The sequence below is a fragment of the Streptopelia decaocto genome (genome assembly GCF_964273445.1).
Source record: "Streptopelia decaocto genome assembly, chromosome: 14".
Classification (NCBI taxonomy): Eukaryota; Metazoa; Chordata; class Aves; order Columbiformes; family Columbidae; genus Streptopelia; species Streptopelia decaocto.
The window spans coordinates 10722699-10741277 of record NC_138669.1 but is presented as its reverse complement, the minus strand read 5'-3'; the positions used below and the strand labels follow the sequence as shown (position 1 = coordinate 10741277).

At 44.3% G+C, this 18579-nt stretch overlaps 1 protein-coding gene across 1 annotated transcript in view; it reads right to left on the bottom strand.

Moving 5' to 3' along the window:
- The window catches only part of BMP7 (bone morphogenetic protein 7), a 43745-nt gene extending 27564 nt beyond the window's left edge, over positions 1 to 16181 (bottom strand). The window contains exon 1 of the mRNA XM_082065345.1: positions 15653 to 16181. Coding sequence (XP_081921471.1) covers positions 15653 to 16166 — 514 coding nt within the window. The 5' untranslated portion in view covers positions 16167 to 16181. The remainder of the gene's footprint in view (positions 1 to 15652) is intronic.
- Positions 16182 to 18579: the final 2398 nt, after the last annotated feature.

The following is an 18579-nucleotide window of genomic DNA, read 5'->3' as shown; positions in this document are numbered from 1 at the left end:
ACGTCACCACATCCTCTCAGCCCATGTGTCACCCAGGAGACTTTTTAGTTAAAATTCCTTAGGGTGGTAGATGGCAAAGGGGAAACAGAATCATCAGAAGGGAAAGGACAGAGAGAAGCATGTGTGCTGCCTTCTGCCCTTGGACACATGCCCCTGCCGCGGTTTCATCACAGGCACTTTAAGGCAATGCTGGATGGTAAAACTATTTCTCCTTAAAGACCATCCACAAAATATCTGAATGGGTTATCCACAGATAATCTATTTTCTTTTCCGAGTGTGCCCTGATCGGTACCAGCTTACGCTGTGGTTTCTCTGCTGAAATCAGAGCCAGACTAGATGAAAGGTATCGTGAAAAATTTACACGTGGGACTGTTCTGTGAGCGCGGAACTCTCCTAATGGTAAACAGACCAACCGTGGTGTGAATCCTGACGGTGAGTTTGCAGTGTCTGTATGTGTATCTGGGGAAAGCAAAGTTAAGTAAGCAGGGAAGAGTTGTGTTTGTTCAGAATACCTTATTCACAGCCTCAGCACGTGCAACACGGCAGCACATGGTGCTGCAATCCAGCTGCAGCTGCTGTAACGCACGGAGGATTGCTGCAGGATTCGGGGGGTGTGAGGGAATGGAGAAATGGGGCAGTGACAAGGGAAAGAAATAAATGGGACTGAAGTTCCTCCTTTAGACAGGCTCCCTCTGTTTCTACCTTAATCTTCCAGCAATTCAGCATTACAAAATCTCCCACAGGGTCTCCCTCATCAGCCTCTCAAGTCTTGTCTCCCCCCTCACTGGGAAGGGGGGACCCAAGACACTGCTGACCTGGGGATTTGCCCCCAGCAGCCTTCCCTTCACCAGCTGGGGGCTGGTGTTTTTTCTGGATAGAGAGAGAGAGAGACAGACAAGCTGGGGACTGTTGGGCATGCTGGGGACTGTGGGGACGCTGCAAAACTTCGCTCCCCCTATGTCCTCCCAACCAGCCAGCATTGTGGCCAACACAAAACATCTGAAGCTCTTGTGTGATCACTGAGAGTGGGTTAACCCAGGCTGGTATTTACCCTTGACAGATCGGAACTGTCGCTTCTCTCTGTGTATGTGAAAGGTGGGGATGCACCTGGACAGCAGCTCAGAGCCAGGGACTCCTGCAGCTCCCTAAGGCAACCTTAGCTCTTCTCTACCCCCTCCTCCAGAAACATCCCTGTAGTCAAACTGAGCAGTGAGCAAAATGACAGGCACCACTGCTGTTGTGTCCTTTTCTTTGTCTGCACCGTGATGCATAGCACGGAATAACGCAGCCTAAGAGCAGAGGTGTGCTGCTGTCTAGTACATCCCCTACACCCTCTGGATGCAGCTGTGGGAGGCACACAAAGATGCAGGAATACATTTTTCTTTTCCCTCTTTTAGCAGAGATGACTGCTGCGTTACACTGCTCTCTCTCTTTTTGTCATTCGGGGGACAGCCAGGCTGCTTTCCTGGTGCTGTGAAACTGGAGTTGTATCAGGTGAGGGCAACTTCACGGGGAAGCTGTGCCAGCCTTAGGTGTGAACTCCAAGTCACACACTTTGTCAGTGCATCCAAGGGTCAAGGAGATAGCAGCAGCCTGGGGGGGAGGAATCGCAAATCAGGGTCAGATGGTGGCAGCCACAGCACAGAACTGGGTGGCTCTGGTCTAGAGGAGAAAGCAGGGTGATGGGTGTTTCAAGGGGGAGGAGGTTGCAGAGCACACAGAGGGAGAAAAGATAGCGACAACATGGCTCGCTGAGGAAAATAATCCCCCAGTCCAGCCAGCAGACAAACAGGGCTCAAGGTGCTTCCTGTAACCTGCTCTGAGGCTGGAGGCCACTGATGCAAAAACCAGCAGTCTGCCCTGTCTGTTTGTACACACAGCCCTCAACTAATGGGAACAAATCCCCAGGCCTGAGGAAGGAGAGACAAGTGGCTGAACAGATCTGACCAGAAATAATGTGGATACAGCCAGTGAAGATAAAAGGCAGCATGAGCAACTACTACAGGGAAACCTAAAATGGGCTATTTGGGATAAAATGCAAAATTTTGAATTAAAAAATCCAGGTCATTCTTGAAAGATTCCAAGTGTGAAACAGTTCTTCAGCTTGGACCAAACCTCAGTCAGGTAGAAGGCAAGGAAGTTTTCCTGGAATGTAGTCTCCCTGCTCCTTTGAGGGTGTCTGCTCCTACCCCGAGGTCTGTACAACAGGAGGAAGCTGGGAGCCTGCAGCACAAGTACCTTGATCTGCAAGAAGGTGTGTGCAGAGGACATGCAAAGAATAAACAAATTGTGATATAGTAACTCTTTGACGCAATGATTTGATCATGCAGAGATGCGACACCATCAAATTATACTCTTACATTCCAGTAACTACATTGGGGCAAATTAAAAAGGCTTCAAATATATTTAATAAATTAGATACTGTTCATAATAAATAGCCTGAGTCAGTAACCCTGGGAAGGTCACTGCCCAAGCATCTCTGACGTGTTTATACAAAACAGACAGAAATGGTTAAACATACCAGTAGTGCCCTGAAGCGCGTGTTCATCTGCGCTTGCGAGGCTGGACACCTCTGCCTTCCACCGGGCCAGGGACAGACAATATTAACTACTAACTTAGTTTCAGGCTTTTTCCAAATCTTGCTTCCAGAGCATGAAGAACTTTATTATAAAGTTGTACTCAGAAACCAATGCTTTTCAAGCTTATAGGCTCCTAATTATCTTCCACTACATGATTTTTTTCAAGTTGCCACGTGTTCCTTATTGCTATTCGTGTATTATTATGTAGCATAAAGTTACTTAAAACAGCAAAAGATTCAACAACATTTGTAAAACTGATATAGAAAGAAGGACTGGATTCTGGACTGGTACAGCTGGTTTAAGGTATTTTGGAAGTAAATGAAATCAAATGAGAATTTATAATCCTTCCTGAGGTCTGGATTCCATCAGACTAAACTCATTAGGCATTAAGGTGCAGGTGCAGCTAAATAAAGGATTGTTCTGCTTTCCTTAATACCATAGATTCACATCTTGAGTTCAAAATAAAAGTCTTTTACAAACACATGTATATATTGTGCATCTACTGGCAACACTTGAAAGAGAAAGTTCAGCTGATGGAATCTTCAAATGCCTTGTTTTTGTTAAAAGAATGTGCCCATTTCTGCACTGGCCATGCCAAGGGACACGAGTCAACAAGTGACTGCATGGTCGCCTCTGAAGGCTTATTTGTTTGCATTAGCCTTCCTTTCGCCTACTGAACAGCTGCCCAAATAAATAAGATACATCTAACTAATCCTTCTTTAATATTGTATTGCCACAACAATACCAGTGTCCCCCCAAATACTCCAGAATGTGGGTCTCCACCTGCACAGGAGCTTTGGGAGGAACATGGTGGAGTCGCGGGCGCAGGAATCGAGCCTTTTTTGTGGTAAAAGGAAAATAAGTCAAGAACCAGTTTTCCAGGTTTTAAACCATATGATTTGCTAGATTTCTCAGCGGAAATCCCAGATCCTAGTTTTGTTGAGAAAGTAGTTTGCGGGGTATTACAAAATAATCAGTCGATATCAGACATGCGGATAAGAATCAGATAAGAATCAGATAAGAATCTCAGCCTCTGACTGTAATCAGCAAAATTTCAACTCGGAATGTCCACACTCTGAGCTGTGCCATAAACCCGCAATCAGCTGGACCTCTGGGGCTTGTCTATGCAATATCAAACATCTGCACCTTTCTTGGTCAGATTAGGGGAGAGCACACTCCTCTGGGGAAAGGTCCATCTGTCCCAGAGGGGAAATCCCTGTGAGAGCAGAGCTCGTCTTGCATCCTTACTGCTACAGCTATTGCAGGTTTTTCAGGTGTTCCATATGTGGGAGGTCCAGTGGTATTAACACAGTTTATAAACCAGGATTATTAGATAGAAATACAGTGCTTGGAGAGATGGGAGGAAATATTTTGGAGAATAATCACTAGAGAACTTGAATTACTGCTTAAAAATATACTCCAGTGTGCCCTTCCTCATGAAAGTGGGAATTTGTGACTTGTTTCCCATTTTTCCTTGAGATCATCATGTCTCCTCGGTGCTGCCAAGAGAGCTGAGATCAGGGGGGCACTGGGCACAGTCCCCAGGGCTGGGGACACGGGGACGGCAAAGAGCTCCTTGCCCAGAAATGATCCTCGCTGCCCTTTTCCCTGTGATGGCTCTTGCAGCTTATACATATGATCTCTTTGCTTTCTAGGAATGTTTGCCGTGCATCACGTTTATTGGGAAATAGGCAGGGGACTGCTTATTTTTTTAATAACTTGGTATATGGGCCTGAGGACTGTCAATATTAAAGATCTGTAGGCTGATGATATCCACATACATTTCTGCTGGTAGATGTAAAATGTCAGTGTTTTAAAGTGACAGAAATGTCCTCAGGAAGACATATATCTGCATGTATAAAGTGTGTGCATGTGTCTGTCCTCTTTATAATTTAAATGTGGGTGGCCCAGGTGTAACAGCATCTGAAGGTTAGGAGAAGATTTCTTTCCAGTTTAATTCCCACCCACAATCCCTGTGACACAAGAGGAATTTTGTTGTTGTTGTTTTGGTACAAGATAAGCCATGGGTGACACCAGCAGCCCTGTCCCCACATACCACCCTGCAGCTCGTGGACCACATGCCTGGATTCCCAACACGGAGCTTCTCGCCAGGGTTGGGCCAGCCCGGCCTCCTGAGTCAGCCCCTAACAGCAGCATTTTCTGTTCTGTTTGGGGTTTTTGCGTGTCTTCAAGCGCAATTTTGCAATCGCAGTTCTGGGGTAAAAGCTGGGCTGTTGTAATACGCCCTCGCGTCCTCACATCGGTTTGGTATGAATGGAGGGAACGCAGTTCACATCCTGTTGCGTGCAATTGTTAAAAATAGCAGTTTGTTAAAATGAGAATACGGCGTTTATGAAAGTCTCTCCCAAGGAGCAAGAACACAGATCGTTCTTTTCCAGCTCGGGCTCTTGCCTGCAAGTCACTCATCTCTTGAGGGACTACAACTCCAATATGGGGAGGAAAGACTTTGGGCACGTTAGACACACTGACTTAGATTTTTCCCCTACTCTGTAACACTTGCAGTGAAACAGCTCCCATCTCACAGCTGTGGACTAATGAGCAAAATGACAGTTACTGTTTTCTAAAAAAATAATTGGGGTTTGCTTGAACGTGTTTCTGCACCATTCTGGATTCTTCCATGTATTTCTGTATTCCCTGCGTCAGGTTGTAATGTAGCGTAACAGTCAGAGATTCCTGTGGATGTGGACACTAATATTGTTGTAATTTGATTATAATGCATGCCACCGAGTTGCAGGAATTATTATATTCAGTGGTCAAAGTTGTGTTCACACCAATAAGAGATGTTTTACACCACACATCTGATTTGTGCTCCTTTCCACCTGTCTCAGAAGACAAATGATTCATCACATAGTGCTGAAATATCTTCATCTTCTGATTTGAACTGAGATTTAAAAGAATGGTTACTCAAAAGCTTCTTTTTGAGTTGAAAAGAAAGATCTTTTTCAGCTCTTCTGCAGTTTATTACAAGTATATTTGTGTAATTAAGGGGCCCAGTAGTGATGTTGTTAAAATACAAGTGGGCACATTTATTGTTTCCTCCAAAAGGAAACAACCAATCTCCAAGAGTTCTGGTTTTTCCCTGCCTCAACTGGACATTCACTGCTTTATGTAGCTAGCAGATTGTGAGGCTAAAGTTACTTCTTTTTTTTCTCTATTTCTTTTTGTTAAAAAGAAAAAAAACCCTCCTTTCTCTTAACAAATGCTGGATTTTTTAAGGATATGGTCAGAAAGGGGACCTTAAACTCAGCATGATGTTTATAGTGCCACACAAGCTTCAGGAAAAGTGATGTGCAGCACTCTTTATTAACATCTAAAAAGTCCCTGTGGGATTATAATGACTGCACAGTAATAAACAAATAAAAGTAGCAAGACTAAAATGTTCAGAATATTTTTAGTGATAGAAGCACTAAGTTTTAACCTTGAGAAGCAGCTTGCTAGCACTGAGCATGTGGGTAGAAAAGATACAATTAGGAACTGAATCCCATTAGTGGTGAATTATTATCATGCGTGGCATTATAGATACTTGGCTGATGTAAGTAAATTGTTAAAGTATCGATACAAAAGTATTTGGACAGTATTAAATTGTAAGCGGCAGAATTCAGAATTTCTAAATTACAGTAATTTTTAATATTCTGTTTAAGAGAAAAACCTGGACTTGCTTTCCTTTGGGGTGCTGAAGGACTCACTGAAGTCTCTGGGCACCTCAGGCCCCGCCAGCCCTGCCCCTAATCCTGACTCTGTAAGGAATGGTCTCTCCATTGGAATTATAACTCCCAACTACTGATGCTGTATTATTTTAGGAGCATTTTTAGTAGCTCTCCCAGGGTTCTTCTGGTCTCTTTTAAGAAGTTTTACTGCCACTGTGCTGTGGGCAGAACAACGGGTAAAACCAGCGGACCCGGGCGGCACCACCGGTGCCACCACCACGAGGTGACTGAAGGATTTGGCCCAGTGGCTCTAATTACTGACTCAAAGCTCGACCTGATTTACAGCCCCCAAAACGTGGTCCAGACACCGTGCCAGCTCCTCCAAGGGTGTCACTTGTGGTGACTTCACCGCAGGGGTGGCCCCGTGCCAGGGCTGGGGACGCCGCCCAGTGACACCAGTGGGTTTGCGGGCCAGTGGAACTGGGACCAGCACCGTACCGGGAGGCTGCAGCAAAATGAGAGGAAACGTTCTGCTCGTTGTGCACAACAGAAAAAGCTTTTAAAAATGATGTCCTACGAGATTATCAGCCTGAGCAGTGCCACGGTGTTGCCTCCTCGTAAAGAACCTAAGAAGGCACTTGCTCGTTTTAATTATTTAAAGGGAAAGCGGTTCCTTCTCTCTCCCCCTCCCTTCTTTCTCTCCCTCTCTTCTTTTGTTTTTTAAAGGAAGGTAGCTTTTAAGAGCTTGCCATGAAGATCTAAGTTAAAGGATTTTCTCTACTACAAAGCCTGCGTAATTTCCCAGGCCAGGTGGACCCGATAGCACTGACTGCATGCTGAAAAATCTCATCCCCACCCTTCAGGCACTTTAATTGTAAGCCTTTCCAGATACACTGGATAAACACTGTCAAAACGAACCTGAAAGGGTTGTTGTTGTTGGTTTAGCCCTTAAATAATTATGAGTTTGTCTGTCTAATTACAACATAATCTTGTTTAAACTCGGACAGCTATTTGCAGGATCTTTTAAATGAGGCAGAAGCAGAAACAGTGAAAAGCTGAAAATTTCCAACTCTTCTACTTTAAGGCAAGGAAAAAAAGATTTTTTTACTCCTGTAAAACTTAATTCAAGCTGACAACAAAAGAGTCCAACTTGGAAGCCACTGTGGTAGGATAAAGACGACAAAGAAATAGCGTGTGACCGCCGAGATGCAACAGAAACTTAATACTCTACGGATAAAATTTTTCAAACAGTTTAGAAATAGTTTAAGGTAATTTACGGGAAGCCTTGAGTGACAAAGCACATTACTTGAAGTGCCTTTCCCTCACTAGGCACTTTCTAAATTCTTTCTCTTTCATTTCTTTACTCTCAGGAGACTTTTAAATCCAGTGAACCAAAACAACACTGTGTTTGTTGGTGCAGCGCGGGGCTGGCACAGATGGCAGACACTGCACCTGTTCCAATAAAACAGGAAAACTGAGAGATAAACCATAGCACTCATTAAGAGGAATCCACTGAAACATGAACAATTTGTATTTTGAACATCTTCCAGGAATAAAAGGAGAAATACATAAACAGACCTTGTTTTCACCATCATCAGTTTAAAATAAATTCATTTAAAGGGAATTTCACGTTTTTTTCATGTACAAAGACAGTACATACCACTAAAGAAACTCTGATTATGCTTTAATTTATTTAAGGAAGCAAATGATTTTATCTAGCTACCCCTATTCTTTTAAAGAAAAAAATCTGTTGGCAGTTTTAATTGAATCAGTTAATCCCTCTATTCCTTAGTTGTGGCAGCTTCTTCTACTTTTACATTTTCTCATGCTGAGTAATAGCACATTCTTACAATCTGTTTCATAGTGATCAGAATAGCAACATAAACAAAAGTCCTTCCGCATATCTATTAACAAATAACTAAAATTGTGCGAGGTGGGGGAACCATAGAACTGTTTGGATAGTTAGGAACAAAATTCACTGCAAAACAGTTTTTTCTATGCAGAAGGAATATGCTACGCAATATAAATGAGAAGAAACATTAAATAACAGCTACTCAAAGGATAAATTCTGCTCAACATTCGCCTTGATCATCAGTGGCTGTGCTGCTCAATATCCCACGTATCTCTCTCTGTTTCTCTCACACATACACACACAAGCATTAATACAAAACGTCATGAAAATTCCTCAGTATCATTTAATGTTGGCGGCCCTGCACTGTAAAGTCATTTATATAAAACTGTGGTTGGCAGCTCTCACTCTTCCATGGGAACAAATTAACATTGGCATTCCAAACACAGGAAAGTAAGGAAATTAGAAACACAGTTTATATTTGGCCAGTGCTTTGAAATACTGTACCATGCTACTGATGTCAATTAATGAAAAGCAGAATTTTGCGGAGAGGGTCTGGTTTTGAAACACATTAACACACGTTAAACATGTTTGCACAGGAACTGGATTGTAAGTATCTTGGTTCCAAAACAATAAAGCAATTACACTAAAACTTGTAGTCTCAAAGTTGCCATTAATTCAATCCATTCAATCTGGATCACTAAAGGATTTTCACTGAGTTCAAGATGTAGTCGACACAAACATTTAAAAGAACGGGCAAGCATGGTATTGTGGGGCGACCCAAGATCCTCTCACATTACCTGCTGCAAAACAGGTAAATTTATCTATAAACAATAGAATTGTACAACATATACCCAAAAAAACAGGGTATCGTCAAAGTTTGTAGCTTTCATCAACAAAATAAGGATTTCCCAAAGAGGTATTAGAATCGGTTCAAACTTTGCTACCTGCAACCTTTTTCTTAGCAAAGATGTTTACTGAGAAAATCTTAAACGCGTCTGGTTTTCACATGTACACAAAAAAAAAAAGGTAGATGGCAGTTTATCTCCTGGCACGAGGCCACTGACTCCAGTGGAATTACTCCAGCACGGAATTTGGCCCGGCAGCCTTTACAACACACTGTTTATTTGTACTGTGATTCAGATATTTTGATACCAGGAATCTTTCATCACTGAAGTTTCTCCGTATGAAATATGTCTTGTATTAAGAAATATCAGTTTCACATTTTTGTTAAACGTTATTTGTTAAATTCTGTTGGTTGCAAAGATGGGAATTCAGCTGTAGTTCAGCAACAGGGATTGGGCTAATAATGATAAGCAGTGACTAATAGGAGCTAGTTCGTGTTTTGATTTTTTGCAGCAAAGGAAGCCTCCCTCAAAAACAATTTCAAGATTAGGAGAGAAAACTGTTTGAAGCTCTAGCAGAAACTACTGCAGGCTCATTATTTCAACACAGGGGCATTTCTTTGGCCCAATTCTGTTCTCAATTGTGCTAGTGTAAATCAACAGGGAGTTTATGGGAATTACTTTGGACATACAGTTCGTATAAATGAGACCATAGGGGCAGCTTCAGTAGAAATTTGACAATTTACACCAATGAAGACCTAGCCAAGAATTTTCTCTCGGGTTTCCATTTCCAAACATATGCATGTGCAGGACTTTATCCATGTGATTAGTCCTCGGGAGTGGTCCCGTTTACTTCAAACAGTTGTAGACGGAAAATCTTCATCCTGCTACTAATTTAAACAGTTCACTCATTTCTTTAGAAGTTCCTTCCCTTTTGAAAAGAAATGCATACATATAATAGCATATTCTATTTTTATATATGTTAAAATATATATATATATATAGTAAATTCAAGTCAGTACTTTGATGCAGGCCCCAGAGAGGAGGACTGTACCACTGGAAAGGGCTTAAAATATCGTGGTTTCTTAATTTTGTGTATCAACAGGTAGGCTCTTTGTCTGGCATGCTATCAAAATTTGCTTACTGGTGCTCTTGTTCAGAGGAATTCAACCATCATTGCAACTTCTCACTGGTATTCATGCAGTGAGAACAATTTAGAGGCATAAAACTAAATGGGTTATCATTTTAACCACAAATTAACAGTTTCCATATAAATATTAGCATTTCCTCACTTGGTTCAAGGATAGAAGCCATAATGGCACCAACAGTATATTTGATTTAAACTAATTAAAAACAGAGGCTCTTGCAATTTAATATATTGATTTTACCAGTGGGACTTAAATCTTTTATAATAAGTGTACACAGCTGCACCACTCACCCACCGCCACTTTTAAACCTAATCCCTGCATTCCTCCTGACAATAACATGACAGGATCCACACATCCCAGTATTAGCCTTAACCCCGGTGACACTGCCAGAATGTATTAAACTAAAACATCGCAGTGTTCTATTTAAAAGGAGCCTGTCAACAGCTCTGACCAGGCTTTTAATAGTTATAATCTTTTTTTTTTAATTAATGTTTCCAACCACTTGGGGAACCTTCTCTCACACATCTTGCCCCCCACCACACAGAAATGCATTTTGAGCTTATTTACAGAGGAAAAACTAATGCCTGGTGTCACGCTGCCTGCCCAGAGGCCTTTAAATCTCCTTTGCAAAAGGGGGACGGGGGACACAGCAGCCGAGCGCGGGTGGGTGCAGGTCCTGCACGCTTCACTTGTGCCCAGCTCCTGCGACGAGCATCACAAGATCTGGCCATCAAGGCTTGTTCTCCTTCAAAGCACTTCACAAGCCGCTGTGTTTTGGCTTTTAAAGTACAGTTCCCGGAGGGGGCTTCACCTCCCCAGCACAGCCTGTGTGGGAACGGAGGCAACACCAAAAACCTGGTTTCTGGGAGAAACCCGCTGCCAAGGCGCGCGAGGGGACGGGGACAATGTCCGCATCCCTTTTCTCTGCCTGAGGACGTGTGTCCTCAGCCCACTGCTCTGTTCTCTGCTACCGCTGCACCCGTACGGCGGGGGTAAATAGTTCCTGTTCTGTTTCTGCCATTTTGCATCTGAAAATTAGAAAACAAATGAGTTTCTGTCTAGGATAGGTCCGTACATTGAAAGAACACCTGCCGGTTACTGGCTGCACAGTCAGTGTGCTTTATACCTTTAGTTTGCTGCAAGCCTTCTACCTTGGCTGATTCGATACCACTCAGTGTTGCATATATCTATACTGTCCCAAACAATTACAGGAGGTACCTGTTCAGGCTTGAGAGCTTCTAACAGTGCTAGGTGGAGGGGAAAAAACAAAAAAGAAGCCGAGGGCTTGGCCTAATGTATGGACAAACCATGTGATTGTGACCAGGCATCCAGGGCTAACATTTAATCTGCTTTGTTTCAAGTGGGAAATATGTGAAGATCAAATAAGTTCAAATCCAGGTCAAATATCCTTGCAAATCTTTGATTTATATAAGCAGGAAAATGAGGTTTAAAAGAAGTGATTATGAAAGGGTTACTGAAAACACAGCTGTACGCGCACTCTTATATCTGAGGCTCTCCAAAGAAAAACTGTGTGACATCTATATTAACCTTTGGCTGTACACCAATGACGGCCTGTAGTGAGCTGGAATGCAAGGCAGCCCCTTCCAAATTTTAACACAAGCCAGGTTACAGCTGCAAATGCCTGCAGCCCGTGCTCACTTTATAAAGTATTCCCCGAAGGAAATTTTTTAACTGTTATAGAATCTTTTTCTAATACCCTACAGTGTTAAAGCCTGTTATTAAAGGGCAAAGAGATGGTTCTCCATGCCAAACACTTGTCAACAAAAAGGATAGCCAGATGGTATGAAATAAAAGGAAACTTGGGGGCTCTTCAGCTTCTTGATATACATTAACAAAAGCCACTTTCATGTGCTCCTTCCAAGGATTACTAATTTCCCCCCCACCTTATTTTTTGCCAGTATTAAACAATGTTGTTCGTTTTATAATCAATCACGAGACAAATTAACAAATTGCGTATCACTTGTGCCGACTCCTTTAAAAATATTCTAAGCAAGTCTGTTTACCCAGGCAAGACTACCCACATAAGCACAACTCAATTATTTTTAGAAGAGAGGGTCTAAGTAATCTAGAGGATGTTTACTGTGTAGCTGCTGTTTATAAACTTGAAATTAAACTTGTGCAAAAAATGCTTTGCGTTTTTTCAGCTCCTAAAATGGATCAGTTTGTAAACTGTACTTGGACAGGATCTGAAACTAAATTCCAAATACTGAAATCATAGTAATAAATTTTATAAAATTAGCCAGTAATTAACTGAGTTAGACCACTGTGGCTAAACTCTCTTTTCATTTACATGTAACTTCATTCTTGACACAAATCCATTCCCCATCCATCTTAGCACAGGTGTAAGCGAAGAGAAAATGTAGCCTGTGAATTAACTGGTTATAAATCTAAATCTAATTAATTGTCAAGATTTTACAGTAACATTACATGCTTAGTACAAAGGTCCCTGCAACATAACCCTGAAATGGTGCACCTGTATTCTGGTTCCTCCCTACCAATAGCCAGTACAAATCCCCTGGAAAAAATAAACACAGTATCTCCATAGAAATCAATTGGGGGGGGCTGCTGTTTGGTTTTGTTTTGTTTTTTAATCTATAGCCCAGTAAATCTTGCAATGTAACTCTTTAATTTTTTTAAATAGTTTTTTACTCTGAAGTTGTACAACTAGATTCTTGAAGAATATGAGCAAAGCAAAAAAAAAGTGGGTTTGTAGATTAGCATTTGGAAGCTTGGAATAGCATGTTTTATTTATTGAAATTTAAAAGTAGTATTTCTTTACTCACTTTTACTTCCTCCATTCTAAGAAGAACCTGTATTATGTGGTGACACTTCCTCATTGTGACGGCTCTAGCATAGTAATAAAAGCCTACCTGTGAAATGCAATGCTCGCAGAGTATCTCTTACAAAACTAGGACACAGTTTACTCCAGTCTGCATTTAGCAATTCAGCTTTGCTTTAAAAGGGATCATTGTCGAAAGTCTCCAAAAAAATATCAGTTCTACAATAGATCTTCTAATTTTCCCTGAATGTCATAGAAAACTGTACATACCAAAGCAGGTGTTGTATTTGACTATATACGGGAGTGAGTGGCTGGTCTAATTCATTAAATGTCCATAAACAAGCCTGTCTTTGTCCTATAAAGATGAAAGACCGATGACTATAATGGGATGAAAGGTGTGCACAGTGATGAAGAAAGCTATTATAGATCTATGTCCTTTTTAAACTCGTCCTGGCATGCACTGTTGACAAGGGAACAAAACAGTACAGATAAACCTCCGAAATGTGCCCTGCTGGTAATAATTCCACCTGTCCTTCTTAAAACTATTGGATTTTACCTGCGCTCTTACTACTCACTGACCACACTGACAGCAATTAAATAAAATTATAATTAAGTATTTTGCATAAAGAACACTTGCGGATTTCTAAACCAACTACAAAACCCAGCAGGTCAAAATGAATTAATATATCCACTATAGTCATCACATAGCATTGGGATGTTGCTTACTGATTATGTAGTTTATACAGGTAAAAACCTGCTCTATAAAAAGTTCTCAGGTAGAAACAGACATATCCATAACATCATGTGTATTTCACAGTTTATGGATTGATTTCACTCCTTTGTACTCAAAATAATCAGGAACCTGAACATAATTCCTTTCATGCAAAACTTCCATGGGCTGCAAAGGTGACTTTTCCTTCCATGGGAAGCGCAGGACGGGAGCGCTGCAGCTTCACTGCTGAAAGCCACGCAGCAAACACACCCGAGGAGCAGAGCTGCTTCCCCAGAGCTAAACTCCCTCCCATTAGGTACTTACATGTTTGGTAAAGGTTCTCTCCTCTCTACTGAAATGGAAACAGAAGTGTGAATTTCACTATCGTTATTTCAACATCCTTTGTCTCGTGTTCGGGACTCTCCCTGCACGCTGGTTGTACACGGTGTAGGACCCAAGAACCACAGAGAACAATGTTAGCAAGATCACTCTTATCTCTAAAGTCAAATATTTGACCACCATTGGTACTTTTGGCTGCTCAAATATTTGATTTTAAATGTATCATTTGCTGATCAGCTTAAGTACCTAGCAGCGATTAGACAAACACTGTAATTGCAAATGGAAAGCACCAGCGCTCTCAAAGAGCGCAGCCCCCAGGCCAGATGTAATTCAGAGCTTCCCACTGTGAAGCTGATGGTAGTTAATAAGGAGGTGCAGCTCATGCAAACTGGAGATCTCCCACGGCGTCCCGTGTCTCCCTATCGTGCAAGAATTGTGCCGGGATGGCTACCACGTCTAATAATTATTAACGTGTGTCACAGAGCCTTTACAGCTACTGATCTTTTTCAGTTAGTTAAAGTGCTGGGACTAGAGATGTAGCGATTTAGGTGGTGATTTAAATCTTTGTTGCCTCTGAAGCTCCAGACAGTGGAAGTGTCCAGAACAGTGACATCCATAAAGGTGTTAATGGATTTATTGGCGATGGGGTGTCTGTAATCCCTGGCCAGTTACGTGCCAGAGATGGCTTCCTCTTGCTCTTTGCATGTCCCTTTGTTTGGGACAAAGTTTGGGTTGATCTTGTTTTGGAAATACTATTCAGATTCTGTCTTGAACTTGCAGGCACCCAATGTGTACGTGTGGTGGTTTCAGAGCTGCACATGATGAGGTCTAAAAATGGATAGAGTGAACCAGGTCTATAATTATATATTTAAAATAGAACACTCATCCCGACAATGTTTTACTCAAATCCGGCCAAGTCAGTCTGCACGGGTGTGCAGTCTACAGCAAGCAAACAGAAATCAGATTGGGCCGTGGCATCCAATTAGAGAGGCCTAGTGAGCCGCATACAAAGCATGCCAACTTTTGTATCATTTGCATAAACCCATCCACATGTGCTTCTGAAAAGAGGCAAGTTACCTGCAGAAACTGGGGTCAAGAGAAAAAGCTGCAGGGGTAAATAACGATTTACCGTGGAATCCCTCCCAAACCATTAGGAAAACGCATGAGCAGCTCAGCCCCTTCAGAATCATCCATCTCGGCAGCCCTGGTAGCTCTGCATCCTGCACGAGCACCAGCCCGGCCCGTGGTCCTGCCTGGGTTTTGTGTCTTCCTTGGCGGTGCAGGATGCAGAACAGACCTGCTAATCGTCCCGTTCAACTCCTACCTGCAAATCCAATTTCTGAGGTGCAGCAAATAAGTATCAAAGGGAGAAGATGACAAAGAACTTAGCGTGTCAGGGTGAACGCGGCAAGAGCTTGTGGCTGTCCAAATGCTGCGATAGAAAGTCAGAGCCCTGTCCAGATTGCTGCCATTTAATTACCGCGTCACAAAGCAGCCGCCTTTTCAAGGGCCGCTACCTGCCCTTCCTCGCCCAAGTGGGCTGCCAATCATTCGACCCACTGTGGAAACAGCTCCGTACCGGGGCCACCTGCACCACCAGTCCCTGCCCTCCCGTTGGTGGCCAGGACCCTGCTCCAGCCTCCCCCTGGCACAGTCCCCTGCCCAGTCATCCCGGCTCCAGCCCCCTGGCCTCGCCGATGGCAGGCACTCACCCAAGTTGACGAAGCTCATGACCATGTCAGCTTCGGTGAGGAAGTTGCTATCCTGCAGGCTGGCCAGGGGTGGCCCCTGGGTGCTGAAGATGGGCTTGTAGGGGTAGGAGAAGCCCTCGCCCTCCTCAGCGGCGGCCCCCGCCGCCCCCTCCTCCACGGACATGGCATTGTAAAGGTCCAGCATGAACATGGGGGCCGAGTTGTGCTTGCCGTGGAGGTGGGGCCGCGGGCGGTGCGGCAGGCCGAGGATGGAGAGGATCTCCCGCTGCATCTCGCGGCGCTCGGGGCCGCGCAGCCGCCGGTGGATGAAGCTGGAGTGCACCTCGTTGTCCACCGTGAAGTCGGCGAGGACGCAGCGCAGCCAGAGGGCGGGGGCGGCGGCGCCCAGCACCAGGAGCCAGGAGGCGGGCTGCCCGCGCCCCGCCGCCGGCATCGCGGCGCGGCGGCGGCGGCTGCGGAGGGGCGGCGCGGGGGGCGCGGGGCTGCCCCGCCGCGGGACGCGCCCCAGCAGCATGCGCGGAGCGGCGCGGAGGGACGGCGCGGCCCCGCGCTCACTGCGCCGGCCGGCAGCCCCCGCGGAGGCGCCGCAGCCCGCTCATGGCCCGGCGGGGGCTGCGCGGCGGCCCCGGCCCATGGACGGAGCGCAGGCGGCGGCGGCCCGAGGCGCTGCTTCCCCCGGCGGCGGGAGCGGAGCGCTCTGCCCGCGCCCCGCACGCCGCGGCGGAGCCGTGTGAGCAGTGCTGCTCGGCGGAGAGGCAGCGGGAGGTTGTGTCTGGTGGGAGGAGCAGGCTGGAAAACCCAAGCGCTCTCGCTCGCCCGCTCCAAACCGCTTGGGAGAGAAAAATCCGTGTGAGCGCCTAGAGGAGGAACATCTGATCAGGTTGCTTTTCAGGATGTTTGTGGAGGCTGCTGGCTCGGGGGAGAGGGTGAGCCGGTCCCAAGTGCTTAAATTAACGTGGACGTAATTAAGGAGAAGACACCCCAGGAGGCAGGGTGGTTTATGTAGAAGGAAAGGGCCCAAACTCGCGGAAAGTTTATAGATGCAAGTACATCGTCTGTCTGCACAAACATGCATACACAGGCGTGCTTTTTCCTTCCCGTCCACCCCTTTGTTGTTTTTTTTTTTTTAAGCAGCACATCTGGGAAGAGACTGTCCAGGACAAACCCAACAGCACTACATGATTTAAAATGTGATGATCCTATATTCACGCACGTAGACATGCACGTCTGTGTGCACAGAGCCCCAGGTCACTTTTTCCAACCAGCAGCGAGGAGAGTTAATGGAGAAGCATTAAAAATCCAAGGGGGGAGTTATCATAGAAGAGTCATAAAACCAGCAAAGTTTACTTGGATCAGAACCATCAACCTGTGCACACGGGTGGTTTATGCCATTACATTATCCTGCTCTCTCACCTTCCCTTTTCTTTCTGCTGTCTGGCACACGCCTTTGCGGAATACTGTCTGGAGACGGATTGTCAGCTTTTTAAAGCAGCGACTCTCTTTTATTTTTTTTTTTGAGCTCAGTGGGTGTAACATCCACAGTAATGGAGCCCCAGTCCTGATTAGTCCAGGTAGATGTCTACTGCAACAGTAAATAATAATAGTCTTGGATAACAAATGTAAACTGCTGCTTCCCAAATCCTACTTGTAAAGCAAGGGGGAGGCAGGGTGGAAGGGTTTATCTGGGTCACTGAATCCAGCCCGAGGTAATTTCAGAAACCACATATATGTGTGTGTATATATATACATATATATATGTGCACACTAAGTTTATGCTGACATTAAGATTCATTCCTTAGGCCAAGGAGGAAGAATGGGGCAGGGGAAAAAGAAGGTCAACGTTGTTTTTTTTGATCGATTGTTCATCTGATGTTTTCAGACAAGCAATATCCAGTAGTAGCCAACACCAGATCCTGCATCTGTTCTGGAAAATAATATTAAGCATTTCTTCTAGCTCTTTAATATCCTTATGTGAACAGCAGGTAACTAGTAAAAAAAGCTGCATGGGAAATATGTTGAGTGATTTAATGTGTTTGTATGCATGCATGTGCACCTCTTAATAACAGGGAAACTGAGGCATGACATTGAAATGACTCACAGAGCGATTGAAATAGTGGTGGAACCAGCATTAAACTCCTAACTCAGTCCTAACACATGTTTAAGAAAGGCTCAAGCTCTGGGAGGATGGTGAGGGGAGAGAGAGGCTGGGAAGCCACATCCACCTTAGGTAACATGAGAGCACTTGCTAAATTTGCTGTTACTAATGGGGGTACTCAAATGCTGCCCCTGTACCTGCCTTCCTGTTGCTCCCCACTAATTGCATTTTGGATGTCCAGTTAAGATCAAACTCTCCAGCATCTTTTGTATTTACTGAGGAGCAGCACTAAACTGCTCTTAACCAGGCAGGTATTTGCCTGAATATCTTTCTTGCCAGGGGTGTGGTTTCTAGATCAATTTAAGCTGATCTAAAGCCAGGCTCCTCCTGAGAATGATGTTTTTTTCTCATCCCACCCCAGCCTGGACCTTCAGCTGTGCAAACCCACCCCTCTCCGATGCCACTACTAACACATCCACACACAGGTCAGGAAGCTGATTCTGTTTGTAAAAGCAATATTTTTTTTAACCATTGATGTATTTGTTTGTGCCGAATTCATTTTCTGCTGGATCAGCTCCTTGCTCTGACTGACTCCATATTGTGCTGGAACTAGGGAGGCCACAGGAATGCACAGCTGGGGGCAAGGAGAGGGTGGCTGGGCTGGGCTGGGCTGCCTTAGGTTGGCTTAAACTGGTGATGGAAGGGCAGACAGATGATTCAGTATCCCTCTGCTCTCCCTTTCAGCTGCAGATAGCTTGATTCCACTTTTGTTCCTTGTAGGCAGTTGTTTTTTCCCCCAGTTTTGAGTGATGGTCTTTCATTGAGGAGCTGC